The sequence below is a fragment of the Cryptomeria japonica genome, chromosome 11 (assembly GCF_030272615.1).
Source record: "Cryptomeria japonica chromosome 11, Sugi_1.0, whole genome shotgun sequence".
Lineage (NCBI taxonomy): Eukaryota > Viridiplantae > Streptophyta > Pinopsida > Cupressales > Cupressaceae > Cryptomeria > Cryptomeria japonica.
Window position 1 is genome coordinate 390,590,492 of NC_081415.1, and position 24,620 is coordinate 390,615,111.

Below are 24,620 nucleotides of genomic sequence, written 5' to 3' on the forward strand. Positions count from 1 at the left end.
AATGAAAAGTTGTGACTCCCTCAAACATGAGATATAAAAGGGAGAAGAGTACCTCATTTGAGAGGGGATAATTTTGGGAATCAGAAGTGCAGATCTGACTTAAAGGTTATGTCCCTTTCAAAGGACAGAAATAAAGAAGAGTTGCACTCTTTCAAAGGGTGCTAATGGTGAAAGGGTGTGTCTCTTGCCAAATTGCATCCATAATAAAGAGGTGTGACCTCTCCCTCACATTGAGAGATGAAAAGGAAAGGAATCAAAAGCATCCAGTGACATTACCATCGATCAGATCAGATTAAGTTACAGGAATTAGCAGCCTCCTAGTAGGGGACATTACACTAGCAATACTCAGATCATAATATTGATGCCACACAGAAACATACACATCGTAGAGGATATTCATGATTCCACTAAGGGGAACCATATGCATCGATCATATATGAAGGCAATCCAAATTGATATCATCATTATGCAAAAGCAACATTCATTATCGATAGTGGACCTAACAAATGTCTCATGAAATTCCCCACTTTGAAATAGAATTTAATGGCAAGTAATGATAATAAATTCACAAGAATGAAAATAAAAATGAAAATTAAAATATTAAAGAATATTAAATTAAAATTAAAATATAAAAGAATATAATTTAATATATATTCAAATTTAATTAAATGAATGAATGGCCAAAAGACATGGAATGAAAAGTTGTGGCTCCCTCAAACATGAGAAATAACAGGGAGAAGAGTACCTCATTTGAAAGGGGATAATAATGGAAATCAGAAGTGCAGATCTAACTTAAAGGTTATGTCCCTTTCAAAGGACAGAAATAAAGAAGAGGTGCACTCTTTCAAAGGGTGCTAACGGTGAAAGGGTGTGTCTCTTCCCAAAGGGCGTCCATAATAAAGAGGTGTGACCTCTCCCTCACATTGAGAGATAAAAAGGAAAGAAATCAAAAGCATCCAGTGACATGACCATCAATCAGATCAGATTAAGTTACAGGAATTGACAGCCTCCTAGTAGGGGACATTACACTAGCAATACTCAGATCATAATATTGATGCCACACAGAAACATACACATCGTAGAGGATATTCATGATTCCACTAAGGAGAACCATATGCATCAATCATATATGAAGGCAATCCAAATTGATATCATCATTATGAAAAAGCAACATTCATTATTGATAGAAGAGGGATTAATTGGACGTGAAGAGATGATTATATTAATCATGAAGTAAAAACCAACGGTTTACTAATCTATCGATTAGTTATTCGATAAATGATTAATTATTGTACTTAATCATGCAAAGGCAACGGTTAGGAGTAAAGGTGCAATTTGTATGATTAACAATTGCTCATGGAAAGGTGCATAGCCTGATTTGTGTAAGTAATGAAAAGATGCGATTAAGGGAAGGATGTGTCTATTCTCAAGAGGTGCAACCATTCGGTATCCTAAGATATTAAAAGAGGATCGATCTCATTCCAATCAGCATCACTGACATTGTTTATTTATATACTTATCCATATTTGGATCACTCATTTGAGCAGCCACCTTATTGGCAAACTCGGTTGCATACATTTAAAGACAATAATCAGGAACAGCACCAGAACTATTGCATACTTCCAAAGTATAATAAGAAACGGCAATCCTATCATCATCGCTATAAGCAATTAGGGAGAAAGCTTACAGCACAATTTATATTGTCATATCAAGAAGAGCAAAGTTAACCCCATAATTGCAGATCAGGATATAACTATCTAGCAGATCATAATATATCATCTTTTGGTATCAATTATCCCCAATATAAGTTTTATAAAGGATTTTTTAGAGTCTTTGATTGGGAAGAATTCTCTTGCAATTGATTTGTGCGTCAATAGTCCCTAATTCTAAAGAATTTACATAAGGGGACATTACATAGTTTAAGAAATATGAACTGAAGCATAATAATGTATAGTGATGTATGTTTCAGGCAGCCTTCTAGTAGGGGACATTACATATTCTCCCTAGCATTGCCAATTGTGTATGCAATAATTTAAGTCTAAAGTTAATTGAATGCTTACAGGTCGAAAGAAGTCGAAGGTTTAATGGTGGACCTAACAATTGTCTCATGAAATTCCAAAGAGATTTTTAGCAACTTCGTGGCAGATTTATCTCAGAATCTAGCCACTCAAAGGCATGCATTCAACCCTGACAGAGCTATATAATCAGTGATTTTGTGCTGAATATTATATGTAAATCAAATAATATAAAATATATGATCCGGAATATTACAAATAATATGCCATACTATATCTAACAAATTCTACTTGCTGTTTTATTGCACTAATAGTGGGATTTTGGCATTAAGAAGGCCCCATAAACACTATAATTTATGAGGAAATACATTCCAATTGACTCAATCGCTTTGATGTAATATATGAAACATTTCTTTAAATAAATATCCATCCTAAAAACACAACTCATAACTTTGAATCTGTATTCACCCTTTAAGACAGATTTCATAAATGCAAATCATGTTTATTATTATGTCCCAGCATTTGGTTTACAGCATTACAGTGGAAATGCAAATTTGGCTCTAAAAGTTGTTTTCACTAATCCACAAGAAATATGTTTCTGCAGCCCCATCATTGGATATGGCAAAATTATGTAAATTTCCTAGGTCCTGTTGTGACCTTTTCACACATCGCCCCATTGCAAATGGGGACCCCCTCTTTCCTACTTTCTGGTTGTGTTAGTTTAGGGTTTTGGCAGTCAGGTGACAATCTTGAGCTCTTAGTGCCCGAGTCTCGTTTTTTATATGGTCATGTTCAGAGCTCTTCAATGTGCAACCATTGTCAAATTTTTGAGTTTTGAAGTCAATCGGATCAAAGTATTTAAAAATGTCAAAATGTGGGGTTCACCCTGCAGTGCAACGGTAGCTGCAAGGTCGTGTTGATACGGCATCCTGAGTTCAAGTCCCTGCAGGTCTTTGTTGTGAGGTATTCACACATCGCCCCATCGCAAATGGGGACCCCCACTTTTTCCTGCTTTCTAGGATAGTGTAGAGTCCTTAGCTATTAGCCTTCGCATTAGAGGGGTATAGGCGGTCAAAAAGCCAGGAGTCGGGTGGATAGCCTTGTGTGAGGTGTGAAATGAGTGAGTTAGAACCTTCACTTCATGTGCATACACTCAGGAGCATACTTCATGACCATCACCCTTGGAGCGAATTCCCTTAAAAAGCCTTATTTGAATGTGAATTAGAGCATTTGAATGAAGATAGTGAGCATGGTTTTGATTTGAGATCACCTCTTCTTTGGAGCAAAGTTTACTTCATGAGCTCCTTGATAGGAGCGAAGTTTGCATTTTAGGCCTTCATAGGGAAAGTTTGACATGGTATTGTGAATGAAAGCTTGAGAAACCTAGGGATTGAATAGATAAAACAATGAAGTAATGAAGGAAGGGTTTTCACTTCACCTTCAAGGCAGGAGGAGCGAACTTCACCTTCATGAACTGAGATACATGAGCGAACTTCATGTTTTAGCATAGGAGAGCGAACTTCATGAAGGAGCTAAGTAGAGCGAATTTCATGAGCCCCTAATTGAAGGCGAACTTGAAAGATTGCTCACAAGACCACTACCTTGAGCTGATTTGATATCTGGAAAGAGTAATTTGGGTGTTAATAAGAACCTCACCTTCAAGCACATAAGGACGAACTTCATCTTCAAGCCCCCAGGAGTGAACTTCATGAACTGGAGGAAATGAGCGAACTTCATGTTTGGAGGAGCGAACTTCCTGATTTGAAGGGGATGAGCGAACTTCATGTTTGGAAGGAGATGAACGAACTTCACCTTTAAGCCTATAAGAGAAAACTTCACAAATCAAGGTACAAGTGTGAACTTCAGGAATGAAAGCAGGAGAGCGAACTTCATAAACTAAGTAGGAGAAGCGAATTTCTTCTAGTGGCCTTCCCTAAGGGCAGTTTATCATGTTTGCATAAATAAATGGAGGAAAGACTCAATGCTGAAACCCATAGAATGAAGAAAAATGAATGAAAGCAAGTTCAAAGATCTTTCATTAGCATCAAGGTGAGAGTGAGCTTCAAGCGTCCCTTAGAGCGGCATCAACTTCAAGTGCTCCTTTATGAAGGCGAATTCTCTCCAAATGCTCTTAATAAACTTGCAAACCACATGAAATCACATAATTATAACAAATTAGGAGGTTATATAGAAGGTATATATCATGTGTGTTTGATGCTCATTTGTTTGTTTTGCAGGAGATGAAGAAAGAAATCAAGGGGATCACATTGGAGGAGGATTGAAACAAGTCTCTCAAGGATCAAATTTCAACATCAAGATTAAGATACAAGGAAGATACCCTCAAGGGAACTTCACGGACAAGCACAAGAAGGTGATTACACAAGGAGCATTCACTTACACAAAGACATGATCCACAACACCAACAACATGAAAGGAGTCACAAAGAAGGAATTCCAAAGCAGAGAAGCAGTTGTGCCATCAGGAGTTCATTCCAAGGCAACATCTGTTGATTGTAACTAGGGTTATAGGGGTTCGGATTGCCTTAAGGCAACATCCGAACCCCCTTTTAGGACCGGGTCCTATCCTAGGGTAACGTGACCCTATCCTATTCACAATGCCACGCTATGCTAAATACACGCCATTTAGCATTGGCACCAAAAACCAAGGAGGCCGACTTACATTTCAAAGAATAAATGATGCATATAAATAAATGACAATTTGCAAGTCAATCAATCATCAAGTTCAATAATATACAAGGCGATTTAGCTCTGCTGTGCGAAGTCTTAAGAAGGGTGCGAACTTAAGGAAGATTGCGAACTTATTCAGCTTGGTGCGAAATTGTCCAAGAGGACATAGTGGATCTTGATGTAAGCCTTTGAAGCATACAAGGGACAGATTTGATATGTGAAGATCAGATTCAAGCTAAGTATTGTACTTATATTTAGAGGAGAATATATAATCTGACCTGTGGGTCTTTCATGCTGGGTTTTTCCTCCTTGGAGGTTTTCCCAGGGTATGCTTGTTTGTCTGCTGTTCTATTTCTGATTTATGTTGGCTTATTAAATACTGCAAATCTGATTACAATCTAGGGCACAATTAATCTATGTTGGTTTACTAAAATACTGCAGATCTGATTACAACCTAGGGCATAATCAAATATATAAATCTGATTAACATACCTAGGGTTTAAAATAACAACATCAATACTTCAAAACTAAGATCTATACCTTGCACCTCCATGATTGAAGCATTCAAGAGGATAGTTTCAGAAGAGTTAGTCAAAATTAGAAGATCATCATCATCACCGCTGAAGTTGGATAATGTTGAGTATCAAGAAATATTCCTTCATGATGATGAATTAAGTCTACAAGTGCAAGTTGAAGTAGCATCCTAGTCAGCATCCCAGTCACCACTCGCCAATCAAAAAAGTTCCACATCAGCATGTCTAGATGCAATGTACCTGACTCACCCATGATGGCACAAACTTCAAGACACCTACCCTTATTATCTATTGGTTATGCTAAAATGTTGTAATTATTTCATTGGCCAGATTGAGTTTGTTGTAACAAACCCTAATTAGGGTTTTCATTGTAAAATCTTGGCCGTTGATGTAGATTTGATCCTAACCGTTCATTGTAATGAGCTCCCAATATAAAGCTCAAGCTCCTCATTTTGTAAAGGTTAATAGTCAGTAAGTAGAGTAGTGAATAGTGAATAGTGAATAGAGCTTAGAAGAATAGCTAGATTAGAGTAGAAGTTAGATGAGGAGAAGGCAAAGATTGTTGCCAAATCTTGTTGTAAAGAACAATTGATTTCATTGAAATTAAGGTGAATTTGATTTGTTGCTTCGACAACTTGCATGGTCTTTACTTCTCAATTTACTTTCATGTTGATTAGATTGGATGGAGGAATTTGTTGAATACATTTGTGTGGAATCCGTTTAGTCCATACCACTAACCTCTTGCTGATTGTAAGTGTGCCTTGCGTGGTCAACTGGAGTGATATGAGCTTAAATTCAAATTGTTATGCGTCCATTGTTTATGCATTAACTTGAATGGTGATCAATGTTCGATGGTAATGATTTGAACATCTTTGAAATGTCCTTAGAAGATTTCACTAAGCTTGTGTCAAATTGTTCAAGTTGATGGTGAGACCTTGCCCAGTAGGATTCCATCTAATCATTCACCTATCTTCTTGCATTCTTAGGATCAGAATAGATTCTGTCAACCCTTCATCTTTTGCCCTTTTTTCAACTCAAGTTAGTTTAGGATCAAAAACATCACCCGATTGCAACATTAGATGATCGAGTTCCAGCAATTCAAGCATTTGACAATTTAACGTAAGTCCCTTTGTGATAACAGCAATCACATCAACCAACTGTGCTTATCCACACGTCAAGACCTGACATTTATGAACCTTGGAGTTGTCTCAAGTGATCCTTAAGCCAATCTTCAACATTTGAGAAGCTTTGTTCAAGAGAGGATAAGATACTTTTGGGTATTTTATTTTGTGTTCACATGTGCATGAAAAACACATCAACAGGCTTCTCGATCACCCAGGCTGTGTGCAAAGGATGCAGATTGGTTAGGGTACGTGGATCCCTACTGGCTTCAGTGGTCGCTGGCATTGGCAGGTCAGTCGCTTGGCTCACGGATCACAAAGTGCAATTGACACATAAAGGGTGTTGATACCCTGCCTTATTACGGTCACAAGGCGGACCAAGCTAGGTTGGAGTGATAAGGGGACTTTACGGAGAGATAAGGTGGCCCGAGCTTCGCGAATGGAGAGATAAGGAGGAGCCACGATTGGTGGAGTGATAAGAGGTTCTTGCTCATGGCTATGGAGGGATAAGGCGACCATGTGGAGAGATAAGGTGCGGGAGTTATAAGGAGATGTATGGAGCAATAAGGAGAGAGCATGGAGAGATAAGGAGTAAGGAATATGGTTAACTCCGCAAGAGTCAAATCTAGGAGGTCTTAATACCTCGGCAATGTAACCACGGGGATGGGGTCCCCCAATGTGATCCCACTAGCTCAAAAAGCTCCAGTCAAAAGCGTAAGATACCCAATTATTGATCAAAAAAAAAATGTCAAAATGTTAAAATGATTCTAAATTTTTCAAAGTGCTGAAACTTGCTCTAAAATGTGAGCGAAAAGTGTCAAAAATGTTGCAAATTGGTGTGAATTTTGTGTTGTGTTCAAAGTCCCTATAGGAGTCGTTTTTCTACTCCTACGAGGTAAAATAAGTCAAAAATGCACAAAGTCCCGATGGACTTCTATTTTCCACCCCCTAAAATCTTGACGAAATGTTAAAATTCCCAATGGAAAAAAAAATCCACTGCATAGAATGATGAAATTTGATAAGTTTGGACTTTTACAATGTAAAAATGGACAAAGTCTTGATGGAGGATGATTTTCCACTCCATTTTGAGCACGAAAGCATCCATTTAATGTTAAGAATGATCAAAGTCCCAATGGAGGTCGGTTTTTCCACTCCAAGACTTAAATTACAAGTGATTTTGTGGAAAGCCCCGATGACTCCGAAATTTCCACTCAAGACAAAGGATATGTCCTGATGGAGGTTGTTTTCCACCAGGCCTACAAAAACGAAGATGCATAAGAGTGAGTCCCAATGACCCACGTTTTTCCACTTAGGCACAAAATGACCAAGATAGGTGCAAATTTGAGTGTCCTAATGAGGTTCAGTTTTCCACTTGAGGAGAAAATGATTGAATGAGCACAACAACAATGAATTTATGTGTCCTAATGGAGGTCGATTCTCCACTTGGGATGGAAATGTAAGATTTGATGAAGTTAATGTGTCCAGATGACCATCAATTTTCCACCAGGAGGGTATTTTAACTAAGTTTGATGAAAATTTCAAGAAAATTGAGACCCCATGCAATGTGAATTTCCACTTGAGGCTAATATGTGGCGATTTAATTGAATTTGCGAGTCTAGATAAGCATCGAATTTCCACTTGGGGAAAATATGTTAAGAAAGTGAGTTAATGATGAAATTTTAATGTCCAAATGGACATTGATTTTCCCCTTGCATGATCAAATGAGCTTTCAAAGGTAAAATGAACGCAATTTTTATTGGAAATCAATCCCAATGAATATCAATTTTCCACCATTGCATTTGGTGGACAAAGTGGAAACAAAATAAAGTGAGATTTTATGTCCCTATGGTGTGCGATTTTCCACTAGGGGAACTAATGTGTTTTTTTTTCCCACATGCATGGTGAAGTAAAAAGTAAGGGTGAAAAGATGAAAAAAAAGGCATACCCAGCATTATAATAATATTATCAAGTGACTGATCCAGTGTTTGAAAGGGCTGGAATGATGAAGATTGAGGTTCGCTATTGATATAGAGGGATGCAATTTTGTTTAAGGCATTGAATGCCTCTCCACTAGAGGTCGCTAGGGCTGAGAGAGGCGATTTTTGGAGGCCCCATTGCTGATTAAAGGAGCTGCAACGATTTTACTTACCATCATTCTCAGACCAAGATGTATTTCCCAGCCACCTTTCCCATGCAAATCGTTGTTCAAGCCATTGATTGAGGCAAAAGCATGATGATTTCCAGCTGATTTTGACAGATCGCTCTCAGTGTGAGGGGTGCGCCATGAATGTGATCACTCTCAGCCATTAAAACACAGTTTGCAGAGGTGTATTCAAACATCTAACTCAGAAAATCAGACCTGTCACAGCATTTTGGACACCAAATTACATCATTTTCTGAGTTTAGAGAGGAGTCTTCAGACTTAGGTATCAAGATCAGACTTATTTTAAGTCTGAAACTCAAGTTTTTAGAGGGTGAAATGCTCATATTATGGTGTCCAGATTTCCAATATTTTCAGAATTCGAGTTATACAATGTCAAATTTCTGATTTTAATGTGCTTACACGTCTGAAAATTTTTAAAATCGGAACTTAGGTTGATTCTGAAAATTAATTATTAAGGTTATTGACTTCTAGCTTTGTACAGGTACCATGTCAAAGGCAGGGATAGCTGCAAGGAAGACTCAATTGAAGAACGTGCTCGAAGGATACTATTCGGAGTCGCAGATATCTTCCAAGTGGAAGAAAGTTGGAGATACAAACATGGAGTACCTGGATAGGAAGAGGATGAAGGGGAGAATTTATGGAACCAGGAATAACCTACCCTCTCCCTTGGCGGTCAATATCATGAAGAGTGGAATTTACCATGCAGCTGGTTTTCCACTATCTATTCAATGCAATGAGCTTATGGTAGTGTGCAAGGCACTATGATCCACAAACCAGAACGATCGAAACACCTAAGGGGTTGGTACTTGCATACCTATCTGAGGAGTCAATAAGGGAGGCATTTGGAATCCCTAGATACTAGGATATGCAAGAAAGAACCAAGGAAGATGCTCAAGCTATGTTTGAGAAGAGATCCGAGACATGTATGACACTCATCAATAATAAGTGGGTCCTTGAGGCAAGGCGTTACCACTCCAAGCTACCCAAGAAACTCCTATGTTCAGATTTCAAAGAGGAGAATAGCAACTTAATATTTTTACTCAACAGGGTTGTTGGGGCACCTCAAGGAGCTATATTTGAAACGTGGATATTCTACTTCATTGAGGAAATAGCAGATGGAACAATGATGATCAACTAGGCGAAGATTATAAGCGACAACCTAGACATCCAATTGAGAAGTTTGGAAAGAACAAAGACTTTCAACATGACTTCCTACCTAATCTACATGCTAGCAAGGCAAATTGTCTACCAAGGATTGATGTGCAAGGGCGAAGTTGGAAACGGGCCTAGACAATACAAGGTGTATGATGGCTATCCACAGCTCCTCCTACATGAGAAGGAACAATATAGAAGGGTGAACAATGCATTCACCATGTACATCACACGCTTGCTTCAAGGCGGATTGCACATATGAATGTCCAAGGACGTGAGGTCACTAGTTGAAAAAATAGATCATGGCACATTCAGTTTCTTACCTTCACATACCTAAGGATTCGAGGATTCACTTCCAAACCAATCAAGCTTCCTAGGTATCCAACCGACAAGATGGTGTTACTTGAGGTAGTGAGGCAATTGTCAAAGTTTGATTGCATCCAAAAAGGGAGACATAGACAAGGTATCACTTTTCCTATCACGCTTGGAAAGATGATGCAGATATGCCCCACAGCAGCAGCAGTAGAAACAGTTAACAAGGAGCTAGAGTTCTTCCATCTCAGGATATACAAAGCCAGGAATCAATTTGATCCGTTTCAAAGAATATCAACAGCTAAAGGAGAAAAGTTTACACACAATGTCATGTCCCCCCATTTATAGCAGAAATGAATAATATAAAATTTGCAATATAATATGTTAAAATCATGTTAAAATTATATTATATTATATTATATTACATTGATATTAAATGATATCATATTATCAATTTACATTTTTATATATTGAGTAATGCTATTATATTAACAATGTACATTGATTTACATTTTTATATATTGAATGATGTTATTATATTAACAATATACATTATATTAGAATGATGCCATTGTATTAAAATATATATTATATTTGCTGACCAAATTCCCCAAAGGCCCGATAATCTCTCATATGAAACAGTGGCTTGTTTGAATGATCTCCAAAATCGTTTCATGGAGAGTTCCGTAGGTGATAGAGTAGTGACCCTTCAAAAAGGGGCGCTGCCACATAAGAAGCATCGTGGCTTTCCACCACAATGGGGGGGTAGGGGGTAGGATAAATACCCTCCCGTGCCAATTTGGGAGATAAGGAAGCAAAGGAATCTTCAAGGCTGCTAGCAGAGATAAATAGGAGCCAGCAGTGACAGGTATGTATAAGATTAACTTCTGATTTAATATTAGAATATAACAGTCAGCGATATATATATATATTAAAATCTTATTTGTATATCATTAAATATAACTGTTGTGTATAATCTTAATCAAATGGGTGGCATTAAAATGATATTAATGTGAGAGGCTATATGTAATTATTCAAACAACATTAAAACTACAATACTGTCATAGTAAACAGATATATATATATATATATATATATATATAAATCCAATAATACATAATGCAATCAAATTCAGTTTGCACAAATTATTGCAATACTGCAAATTCATATAATGCTAATAATATAAGGAATAATTTATTGGTTTTAATGGAATAATGACAATAAATGATTAATACTGATACAACGTAATACTAACAGAAAGCATTGATGACAATCTAATACAAGGCACTAATGTAATATAATGAAATATGATAATTATGTGAGATATAATTGATTATCATAATGAGATGAATTGAATAACAAATACAACTTCATTAGAATATCACAAATGGATCATTGTATATTAGGGACCCTCTCTTAGGTATGCCACTCCATAGCTGATGCCTAACCCTTGCCACATGGAGCCAAGAGGGATGAAGCATCTGCTCTTGGGCTTAAGAGAGGAGGTGGTTTTGATGAGGGGGAACGGCGATAGGACACCTCACTGGGTACGCCACTCCATGATGGATGCTTAACACCTACCACATGGAGCCAAGAGGGATGTAGCATCTGCTCTTGGGCCTAGGGTGGAGGGTCTCTTGGACACCCTATCCAGCTAGCCTACCCTAATGCACTAAGAATTGGATAATAAAGAATGGCAAATAACCTAAAATCTGATCTCATCTAACAAATATAGTACTAATGGTAATTAATACATTAAAATTTATATCATTCAATCTAATTCATTAGCATATGTTTTAGTTTATAAGTATTGTTTCATATGTGTTCCCTAATTTTGTGTTGCAGGAAAACAGTATACAAAGGTACTCCCATAAACTTAATCTATAAGATTTTCCCAATAGTCCTCGATGTCTATCTTGTGTGTAATGTCCCCTAATTAGTTACACCTTAAATTAACCTAAATTTGCCCAAATCTAAAAATAGGTAATTAAGTATAACTAATTAGGGCAAATTTAGGTTAATTTAGAGTATAACTAATTAGGGGACATTACACACAAGATAGGCATAGAGGACTATTGAGCAAATCTTATAGATGAATCCGGAGTTAGGAGAAAGATGTGGTCTCAGATGTCAGAGGAATTCATGAGGAAGTGTAACTTCTTCTCAATTCCTGATCAAGTGAAGGATGATGGGAATCATATTCATCCGCAATATGAGAAAGAGAAGGACAAGCCCATTCCATCACCTAATTGGTCACAACCTGAGTAGGTAGATTTGAGTATTTTGATGAGAAAAGTAAACGATTGCTCCAGAGCATGGGTGGCCAAGCAGATAAATGAATTAAGAAGACTGAATACCACCTTAACCTATGAGAAAATGAGAAGTGAGGAGTCCTCCCTCAATGATGATGAAAGAACAATAAGCAATGTGAGAACACATAATGATGAGGAGAGCCATGCTCCTAAAAGAAGGAAGGGTATGCATGGAGGAACACAAGAAAAAGGTAAGGAGATTGTTAGCCAAGAGTCAAGGCACAAGAAGCAGAAGTCTAACACTCCTCAATCTACCATGAGTTCCTCCTCCGTGAAGGAAAATGATATGACAGAGAAGGACAATGAATCCAAGAGAGGTTCCAACACGGAGATCCTACCGAAGAATGATCAAGATGAACATGCATCAGCACAATCAACACCACAAGAACATGATGATCAACAACTCGAAGACGGGATGGAATATTCTACAATTCCCGATTGGTTGATGAGCAGCATGGAGAAGAAGAAAGTGATAGAGGCACAACCCATTGAAGATATTGATGACTTCCTAGCCTGGATTGGTATGGCTAAAGAGCAGAAGAAGGTGAAGAAGCTCTCCAAGATTACTAGAGATGATTCAAGAGCATGCATTGTGCAAGTGGTTGTCCCTACTGTTGATAAGACTAGAGATGTGATCACTCCTATGGACTATCAGGTTAATACAATTGATCTTGGGCCTACTACGAAGTAGCAAGAATTTCAAGAGCTAAATGATACCGCCAAGGCAATTGAGGCACGATTGAACAAGGTTGAAGAGAAGAAAGAGATGCTAGAGATAAAAAACAAGAGACTTGAGGAGTTTGTTGAAGGGATGAATCCCCTAGGGCATGAGGATCCTACCTTTGTCTTGCCTATCGCTATTGCTCATAGATCTATTGATCATGAGCCAATGAGGAATACATACCAAGAGGTTGGAAGATGGATAGATGATATTTCAAAGCAAGCAGATGATTTCCTATTCCAAATCGTCCAAGCATATGATAAGACAACGATGCTCATATTCAGAATGCAATACTTTGAAGGAGTATGGGAAGAGTTCCAGCTAGTGCAAGAGAAGACTATTCCTTGCCTCGAGGTTCCTACGGCTACATTGATCCAAGAAGGAGTTATTCAGGAGGGTAATGTGTATGGTTTTCATGGATGGTATTGTTCCTTGGCCATGAGGAAATCAATGTTTGAGCATGTGAAGCAGGAGTGCATAGAGATGGAAGGATCAATCCAAGGAATACAGTCTATGATCCTCACATCTAATGAAGAATTATTGGGACAAGATGTCCACACTTCCAGTACTTTGAACTTGGAAGAATTGAAGGAGAAAATGAAGTTTGTTTACTTCAAAGATTTGGAATCCATAAGGAAGAATCGGTTGAACGATTTGGTTTCTCTCATGATTCACATCAACAACTTGCAAAGGCTTATGCCAAATTGGGAGGGGAGAGCACTTTCGATGCTTGTTCGAATGCCTTGGATGTGATTGATTTGCAGCAAGAAGGTTTACCAAATGTTACGATGGAGGAACTCAACTCAGTCTTGGCTAGATTCATAGAGCATGCAACTAGAGAGATGGATGCAGGTCAGAATCTTCTAGAAGATTCCGTGCTTGAGGACTAGGCGTCATCCCATTGGACCTCATTTTTCACATGGATATGATTCTACTTTTTTATGTAAACCCTAATTAGGGCAATGATGGCATGATCTCAGCCCTTGATTCTAAATAAATCTCGGCCCTTCATTTCAGTTTGAGACTCTATATAAACTCCATTCCTCTCATTTGTAAGGGAGAGATTTTTGAGAATTGTCGCCTATATGCTGCTGAATTGAATTTAATCATTGAAACTTGTTGATTTTTATGAGATTTTGAAGCATCGTGTGGTTCTCTTACCTCCAAAATTTAATTTAGAAATTTGCTTTAAGTGTTTGTAGTTGAATGAAAAAAAATTTGCGTGAATTCATATGAAATTCATTTTATCCATACCACTAGCTATTTTGCTGATTGTGAATTTGCTTTGTGTGGTCAACTGGAATCTAATTTGAGCTTAACTTCAATTCCTATTTGCACATCGATATTGATTGAATGGATGGTGTTAGTGTTGTGAATTCGATTTTGAATATCAATTGAATACCTTAGAAGATTGCACTAAGCTTGTGTTGAGTTGTTCATTGATGACAAAAAGCCTAGCCTAGTTGAACTTCATTGAGTCATTCACTATCTCTTGCATTCCAGGTTTAAGATAGGATTAGAATAGAACTTCTAAACCCTTTCCCTTTTACATTTTATTTGAAAATCTTTGTTAGAAATAGATCAAGTGCTCATATCGCCAATCTTAAGTCATTTGAAACAATTGGCAAACCTACTTCCATTCATGATAAGCTTGAGAATCTAAACAATTACGTAAGTCCCTTTGTGTAAACAGCAAAATCACATTCGCCATTGAGTTACCCACATGTCAAGAAGTGATATTAGAAACCTTGGAATCATCTTAGTTGATCAGATATTTACCACCTGAGGTGATTTTGTTCAAGAGTGGATAAAATACCTGTGTTAGAGGTGTCTAAAAAACACATCAACAGGTCCAAAGGTATAAGAAATGAACCCTAAAATACTGCTTCAATTTACCTGTCTATGATGATAAGGTAGTGATCTGTAAAATGCAGGATATCATTCAGCTAAGAAACCATGTTCAAGGGGCATCTATTTTGTCTGAATTCACCTGAGTACTTAATCACCTGGCCGCAAAATCAGCCAGAGAACAATCTCGTGATATTTGAAATGGTCATAATCATTGCACTTGTTCCAGCCTTACCATCATTACTCAAAAGATAAAAATAATTAAATGAAAATAGTTAGTTGCATGATTAACTAGTAAGCAGTCCCAGTTATACCCTAAGTCATCATCAGTGCAATTAAAAAACTGGATTAAAATATCCTTAAATTAAGTTTACAGTTGAAACAGTGACCAACTCAAAGTTGTTTCTCACACAGGAAAAAAAATACAACCTTTCAAATAGGGACAGATGGAGACAGAGAGAGCCTATCTAGTAATTAGTCATGACTCTTTAACTGGCAAGATCTACCCACTGGTCACTAAACCAAAATCGATTTGCAAGAAAATACACAACCTAAGTGGACTTCCCATGAAAAAGTTTTAAAATGCTAAGATCCATGATCCAAATAATGTGTCCTGAAACTCGCACGTCAAATTCGTCGCATAAAACCTATTGTATAATGTTGAAAAGAGGAAAAAATAAAATGAGTAAATCTTTAGAGCAATCGCAGGATGCAGTAAACTTGATCAGCCAAACCCACTAGATAAACTCACAGGCCGATTGATCAAACAAAAAGAACAAGGCAAGGTATTACACCATGCCCACAATTGAATGTACCCTAATTATGAGAGGGTATTTTGGTTACAGCACAATTCTACACTGTCACATGATCAAATATGCCCTTATTTGAAATGTGTATTCTTTAAAATGCCTTCTTTTAAAATGGTGCAGATGTCCTTATTTTTAAATGAGTATTCTTCCACAAGTAGACAGTGTGTAGGGTAGAAAGATCACATCAAAAACATGGGAAAAATTACATAAAAAACCTTAGTGGTATGGTGTGCCTGAAGAAGGTGACTTTTTTTCCGGGAATCAATGAACAGCATGATTCAAAGTATTGCATAAATTGCAATATAAATTCGAAAACATTGATACAAACATTAATCCCAAAAACACAACGGAGAGAGGAAGAAAAATCTTTTAAAAATCCAAAACCAACCAGTATATTTGATCGTGATATATTGGCCACCAGGGGCTTCAATCTGGAGGACCTACTTAATCTGACTGCTAACCAAGTCGCCATGGCTGCCCTGCAATCTCCTATTTGAACTGAACGAGCTAAATCTGGCGATCAACGGTTCTCATCCTCTAAAAACGATGCGAGACGATTGAACGCTTTAATTTTCCGTTCACGAATTTTAAACCGATCCTATTTTTCTCGTCGGTCAGATAATACCCCACCGTCTAATGAATGCCGTTTATTGGTATGCCGTTTATTGGTAGAAGCCCGAAACAAATCGTTTCGCGCCGTCCACGCGTAAAAATCTTCGTGTGTAGTATTTCGAAAGAGTTATCCTGCAAAAACTTCCATACACAGTCGCGTCAATTGCACTATGTATGGACCGTGCGTCCCTCGCCTGGCGATGACCCACAAAACAACTATGCCATTGCAGAGAAGCCAAATTTTGGTGTTTCCTGCAAATCTTTGCGATGGGAAATATAATACTTTTGCCGTTGCTTTTTTCCCGACTTCAGCAGCCGTCTCCTTGCTGTTCCCCGCTTAATATTTCATTTCTCTCTTTAGTACTCTTAATTTTTTTTGTTTCGTGAAAAGTTAATTCTATTCATTGTTTTTATTTAGTATTTACGTAGGAATCAAGCCAATTGTTTAGATTGTTTGCTACGCCAATCCCCCATTTAAAGTGTAATATTAATTTTACTAATAATAATGTCAGCCTAACATAATTGTGGGTATGGTGTAATAACTTGTTTTGTTTTTTACTAACTTTAACAAAGTTGTCATGGTTGTCTTGAAATTCAAAAAAAAAACTAACACGTATATTACTTGGCAAAAAACTAACACATACTACTTTGCAAAATCATTTGCGGTGGGAGCTCTTAAATTATATTTAGAATCTTAAGTTAAATAAATAGGTTTCAATAATGTGTGTGTTCCCGTGGGTTTATGGAGGAAGTTCAATTTTAGCTGTGAAGCATGCTCTTGTGGGTTCAAATAAGACTTTTAAAAAGTAGGGGAGTTATATTTTCACTAGTCTAAGTTTTCAAATGACCATCTATTTTGCAAACTTATTCATATCTTCTCAGTGCATTTATTCCTAGCAACAAAGTCAACACCACATTTAGTCTGATTGCTAACAAAGTCGTCATGATTGCCTGCAATTCATAGAAGAAAACTAACACACATACCACCTCACAAAATTGTTTATGTCCGGAGCTCTTGAACTATATTTAGAAACCCAAGTCAAATAATGGGTTTCAATAATGTGTGTGTTGTTACCATGGGTTTATGGAGAAGTTCAATTCTTATTTTGAAGCATGCTCTTGTGGGTCCCAATAAGCCAATTAAAAAGTAGGGGTGTTCTATTTTCACTAGTCCAAGTTTTCAAATGATCATTTATTCCACCTTAAGAATTATGATATGAGTAAATTGATATGAATATTGCATTCTCGCATGGTATGATCAAGCATGTGTAGTCCATTTACTTGTGAAATGATGGTTTTAATGGCATTTATAAGATGAAATTGGATTATGGGGTTGATAGTGTTTGATGGTGTCTAGATTTGGCACTATTCTACCTATTTTATTCCATCTTTAATAAGACACTTATATGCTTTGACCCAAACTTTGTTAATACTTTTTTAAGTTCAATAGGTGATATGACATATAATGGGTGAATGTGTTATGTGGGTATTCGTAGATGACATATAATTCCATGATGTTATAAATGATAATAAAGTGGATAATCCTTGTTTTAAGATACTAACCTACAACAGGAAGATTGACGACTAGGTCGCACCCAAAGCAAAGCATCCCTTGTAGCTCGCCAGACACCAATCAAGGAGGTTCCAATTGGAACACAAATGTTAAGGAGTTTTGTTGACTTTGTTGTAGGAATTAAATGTGCTTGAGGGACATGAAGAAGTTTCTAAGATAATGAAGACGTGATTTATTATGGCATTCATTTGATTTACACATTTTGTACACTTCATGTTTTGTAGTTATAATAAAGAGTCCAATTGGGATTGTGACTATTGTTAGTTAAGATGGATCTTACAATTTCATAGGAGAATAAGTTGTCCTCAATGTTAGGGAAGATAGATAAATGTTCATAAATTGTTTCTAGATTTAATTAACCCTTTCTCTTAGGACTATATAAAAAGGTCCAATCTTATCGAGAGTTTTAGAGGGCTAAATACATGTTAGTCACTAGATTATGCTAGAAAAAACTACAAGACAACAAATTTGCTATTACCAGTTATGTATTGTTGAAGAATGGATAAAGTGAATGTTGATGATATCTTGAGTTAAACTAAATTTATACTTGAAAGTTACAACACTTAAGGAAGGGCCACTTGAGGTATGATAATCCTCCTTATAGTTAGTTGTTTAGTATTAATTAGATTGTTAATTACTCTTGATAGATTAGTTTGTTGAATCTTCTTTAGTTAGATAAAAATAATTTGTTAATCGTACCAATAGCTTAGTGTTGTGAAATTAGGTGTTGTACATTTTGCATAATGTTTGTAGTGTGATATTATTTATTATGTGTGTTGCACCTAGGGGAACCCAGATAGGTGCGTGTCACAAGGAGAGAACATTCTTGAGGCCACTTTGTGTTGTACATAACATTGGATTTATATTTAATGTGGATTTTGTGTTGATATATTATATTGTATTTATTTAATATTAAAAATATTAATAAAGTAAAACCAAAGTATCCAATATTAGATGTGGGGACAATGGTTTGTAATCACATGGTTTTGTGGTATTAATTCCATGCTATTAGTTGTATGTAATACCATGGGTTGTAGGGACTCACATGGTGGGTTGCAAAATTAATAAAAATAAAAAAATAATTACTTTTATTAAATGTTTTCCTCCATTTTAAAAGTTTCTTTTTTTTTTTTTAATTAAACTTTGAAATAATAAATTATTGTCGGCCAATATTTTTAAATGTGCCCAAAATAATCATAAATGTCATTTTTAGTATTGTGGTTGGGTTCAAGGGGTCGACCCAATATTTTATTTTATTTTAATGGAAAATCAAAGATCAAGGTATATTGGGAATTTTTTTTTTAAACCATATATAAATAGTTGCAAATATAGCCTAATAGGATATATTTTTCCATAGAGCATAACTTGGGCGTATGATGTCAAATTTTTGACATCTTATAGTCGTTAGAAAGGTGACTCAAAGCACTACGTAGTGGTGTGATTCATTTTTCTATATTTTGTTGTTTGGACAGTGAAATGTTTGTTTGAAGTTAGATGAACCTTTTTTAGTATGAGGAGTCATAACTTGAGCAAACAAAGTTGAATGTTGGACTTTGAATAGTCGATGAAAACCTTGTTTAGAGTATTATAAAGTGGATCGGGTTTGGAGTTGATTTGGTATGATTTATTAGTTGTTTTTCTAATCTGAGTTATTTATGAGTTCTCTTGACTATGGTGACTATGTAAGTTTATGGCAAGTTAAATTTTGAATATTCGGAGTTTGTGTCATTGTATACTCAATTAGGTATCTCTTATTACTCTCATGTTGACATGGTTAGCAATATTTGATTTGGATTCATATATTGTGTTGTTGGGTTTACAAATTGTGTAGTGTTGTAGGCAACCTATACTTACAAGTTACTTTTATGGCTTACGTGTAGATTATCCATGCCTATAGACCTTTCTGATGGTATGATGAAAGAATAAGTATCTGGTAGATTACTGAGAGGGGGGGTGAATCAGTAAATTGAAAAACTGATACAAACTTTCCCAAACTCAATCTCAATCACACAAAGTAAACTTATCAATAAAATTTCTCTTGTCAAGATAAAATCTCATAAGAAAAACTAATATCGACCGGTTAACTGTTATACCAACTTAACAGTAAACAACATAAAACTTGTAAACATCCAAATGCTTTATCATATCCCAACTGACTTTATTTCTCAATGCTTTTGGTTATCATGCCTTATCAGAATAATTAAGTAGTTAATCAATTCAACCATAAGATCATAACCACAAAAACATTCACCACATGACAAAAATATTTTTTGACGTGGAAACCCAAAACAGGTAAAAACCACGATGAGATGGGACTCACAAGATAACTATTTGAACTCTTCTAAAGTTCGCCCTGTTAGGAGCCAAGCCTGTTAAAGCTTTTACAAAAGTCATGTTAAGAACTAATCCTGTTAAGAATCACCCAGTTAAGGGATTGACTACAAATGCCTTGTTAGAAGCAAGTACCCTGTTAGGAGTAACCTTAGTAGAGGATTTGAGAATCCAAGCTAATGGATCACCTTGTTAGAGGATTTAAGAAGTAACCAAGCTTGTTAGAGCTTACCCGGTTAGGGGATTTTAGTTTTGCTGTAATTGTTAGAAAACAATAGGGTTTTGCTTGATCTGTCTGAATAGCACTACACTTGCTTGATTAGATCCTTTTTAAGTTTCCATATGCCTTTACTCAAACTGCAGATTCATTATCTGGTTCGGCAACCACACACTTAATTGATTCCTGCCAACACCTTTACAAAACAACTTCATCAACCTTATAACAAATCAATTAGGTCAGTAACACAACAAAAACCTAATTCTCTCATAGAGATTACAAACAAATTGGTTCAAGTATGACCGTTGGATTTACATAGCAATCTGTACACATTAATCAATAAAACTCCAACCGCTCCTTGATCACTGCTTCCTCAGACTCAGTAACTCATCACACGCTTTACATTAGATGCAATATACTTTGCTCATTCCCTAGACAAAAATGTGCCAAACAATTTGAACTTATCTTCATACAATGATCACACATGTCGTCATCACTACCACTCATCAACATAACCAATTCAACAACAACAACAACAACAAAAAAAAAAAAAACTAGTAGGGTTTAAACCTCTTATACCCTTTCAACCTTTTAACCTATTACCGGTTATCGGTTCAACTCACAAACTTACATACCAGTTTCAATATCCTCCACAAAGCTCTTCCTACCGTTTACAAGACAATATCAATAATAACAGCAATATCATTACCGGTTAATTGACATCAATGACAACATAACATATCATTAATACAATCTTCATGCAAATACCAACACTTTCATTGTTTATACATATTCAAATTAGTGGCTTGTTTTAGTCACTTAGTTTGCTAATTTTTTGTCATGTTGAGGAGGAGAGTTGGTGTTACCAGCTATAGTCATGGTGGAGGACTTATGTTGTTTGTGAGATTTTGCCAAGATCAAGGGCACAATGAAAAGCATAAAAAAAGAGACAATAGAATGACAAGAACAAACTGTATTCTCATCAATATGCAAATGATCAACTGGATTCACCAATACAATGAATATAGGCCTGCTTATATAGGCAAGGTCATATGGATGTACAAGCACACAATCATGACATTTGGCTCAATGAGAAACAAGGGTAGGTAAGAAATACTAGGGGTAGGTAGGAGAAATAATATAATATTCCACAAGAGATGGATGACCCACCGAATGTGGAGTGTAACAGCAAAACAAGACCATAAAAGGTGGAATTTATCCTACAAGCTCTATCCCTATGTGCACACTTCCCTAAGTGTCTCAAATCCAAACTACGAAGAGATGCATTATCTTAAGTTAACTTAAGTAAAGTGTAATAATATCCATAATGAATATTTATTTACACCAACACCCCCCCTTAAGTGCAACTTAGGGGAATGAAGACTCAAGTCAACAATGCAAGATGGGTCCCGATTGCGAGGCCATGATAGGTACCCATGTACAATATGCAAATGCAAGCAAAACTATGCAATGCAATCTCTCACAAACGGAGAAAGGGAGAAAACCCAGTGGGAAAAAACCCCCCAAAAAGAGAGATGAATGTACAAAAGACTCTCAAAGAAGAAGGACAAAATCTCAAAGAGGAAAAAGCCCCCCCCCATAAGAGAGAAAGGAGAAGTCAACTGACCCCCCCTAATGACACATCCTGCGCCCCCAAGAGAGCTTGCAACTGCTGGAACTTACTCTCGATGAAAGGTTTGGTGAATATGTCTGCAACCTGCTCTGTTGTAGGACAATACTGCAAATCAATGACTTGCTCCTGAATCAGCTCTCGGATATAGTGCATATGAATCTCGATGTGTTTGGTCCGCTGGTGCTGGACCGAGTTCTTTGAGATTGCAATAGCACTCTGATTGTCGCAATGTAGAACTGTCAGTCCTGGAGTGGTGAATCCAAACTCTGTGAGAATCTGCTAAAGTCAAATGGTCTCAGTCGCTGCGTTAACAGCTCCTCGATACTCAGCCTCAGTCAAAGAAAGAGCAATAGCATGTTGCTTCTTGCTCTGCCAACAAATGGGGCTTGAACCAAGGTGAAAACTGGAACCTGAAGTAGACTTACAATCATCAAGATTGCCAGCCCAATCGGAGTCCGTGTAACCAACCAAGCGAAGTCCTATGCCTGCTGCATAGTGAATCCCATAGTGATGTGTACCCTGGATATAATGAAGGATGTGTTTGGAATATTTCCAATGAAGCTCATTTGGTTCCAACATGAAGCGGGAAACCATGCCAACCGCAAATGAAATATCAGGGCATGTATGAGTCAAGTAGATGAGACTACCCACAAGCTGACGATACAAAGTGGCATCAACTGGTGGAGAAGAACACTGAGTCTCAAGCTTGACTCCTGAAAGAAACAGAGTCGGTCCAGGCTTACAATCAGCCATATGAAAGCATGCAAGTAGATCAAGAGAATACTTGGGCTGCGATAGTGTAATCCTTGAAGGTGATTGTGAAATCTCTATCCCGAGAAAGCAATGCAAAAGACCCAAGTCAGTCATAGCAAATATGTCATGCAAAGCAAATTTGACCCTGCTAATTATGGATGTGGTGCTTCCTGTAATGAACAAATCATCAACATAGAGCACAAGTATCAAGTGAGAGTCATCATGTCGTAAAATGTAGACATTCATATCAGAATGACACCTGGTGAACCCTTCTGAGAGAAGAAAGGAATCCATCTTGGCGTACCAAGCCTAGGGGCCTGCTTAAGGCCATAGAGAGATTTCCTTAGTCTGCAAACCAAGGAAGTATCCTGGATGAAACCCTATGGCTGCTCCATATAAATCTCCTCATCAAGATCACCATGAAGAAAAGCACTCTTCACATCCATCTGATGTACAACCCAACCATGAGCTGCAGCAATGGCAAGTGTCAAGCAAATGGAGTTCATCTTGGCTACGGGCGCAAAGGTCTCAGTATAGTCAACACCTGGAACCTAAGAGAAACCTTTCGCAACAAGCCAAGCCTTATACTTATCCACACTACCATCCGCTGCAAACTTGGTTTGATAGATCCACTTACATCGAACCATCTTTCTCCCCTTAGGGAGATGGACTAAATCCCATGTGTTGTTCCTCACCAAAGAACTATACTCTTCCTCCATAGCTTGGTCCCACTCAGGAACCCCTGATGCTTCCTGAAATGTCTATGGATCGGAAGTGGTAGCAATGAATGCATGTGGAAGATCTTGATGCTGTGATCGAGTCCTTCGTGTATCTGAAGGATCCCCAACAAGAGAACCTGATGACTCAAGTGTCTGTCGAGCCCAACGAGGTCTAGGTGGAGGTGGAGAACGAGGCTCCTCAACTGCAAGTGGACCCTACGGAGGTGTAACCTTGCGAGTCGGAGTTGAAGGAGTCTCATCATCTGAATCACTAGCATCACTATCCACAATAGAGGAAGGTGGAGGAGGTAGAGAGGCTAAGCTAGGAGAGCTTTCCTCAAAGTGAACACTCCTCTCAATGAACACCTCATGTGTCTCAGGATCCATCAATCTATATGCCTTAACACCCTTAGGATATCCAACAAATATGCAAGGCCAACTCTGAGGTTCCAATGCTTTGCGTTTATGCGGAGGTATGCGAGCCCATGCTGGACACCCAAAGACTCTGAAATGTCTGACGATCGGTTTCCTACCAGCCCAAGCCTCAAAAGGAGTAATACCTTGCAAAGCTTTGTGAGGAACTTGATTCTGGATGTGTGTGGCACAACTAATAGCCTCTGCCCAAAAAGTGGGATCAAGAGAACGTGCATGTATCACAAAGCTAGCCATTTCTTTGAGAGTTCTATTCTTGCGTTCTGCAACTCCATTCTGCTATGGAGTGTATGCAACAGAATGTTGAAGATCTTTCCCCTCAAATGTACAAAAATCCTCAAGTCTCTTGTTCACATATTCCCTTCCATTATCTGTACGAAGAATCTTGACCACTTTCCTGGATTGCTTCTCCACACGAGTCTTGAAGTCCTAAAATCTATCAAATACTTCACTCTTATGAATGAGAAAGTAGACCCAAGTGAAGCGGGAGTAGTCATCAATGAAGGTGAGGACATAGCGGACCTTGCTGAATGAAGGTGCTAGAAATGGACCTGCTACATCATTGTGAACAAGTTGAAGAACTTCCAAAGCTCTCCAAGCTTTCCCCTTATCAAACTTCTCCTCGGGATGCTTGCCCATGGAACACCCTGAACATACACCCTCTGAAAAACTGATT

At 37.4% G+C, this 24,620-nt stretch overlaps 1 protein-coding gene across 1 annotated transcript in view; it reads right to left on the reverse strand.

Annotated features, from left to right (window-relative positions):
* LOC131071607 (dihydrolipoyllysine-residue succinyltransferase component of 2-oxoglutarate dehydrogenase complex 1, mitochondrial) overlaps positions 1-16,668 on the reverse strand; it is a 105,047-nt gene extending 88,379 nt beyond the window's left edge. The window contains exon 1 of the mRNA XM_058007517.2: positions 16,063-16,668. Coding sequence (XP_057863500.2) covers positions 16,063-16,146 — 84 coding nt within the window. The 5' untranslated portion in view covers positions 16,147-16,668. The remainder of the gene's footprint in view (positions 1-16,062) is intronic.
* Positions 16,669-24,620: the final 7,952 nt, after the last annotated feature.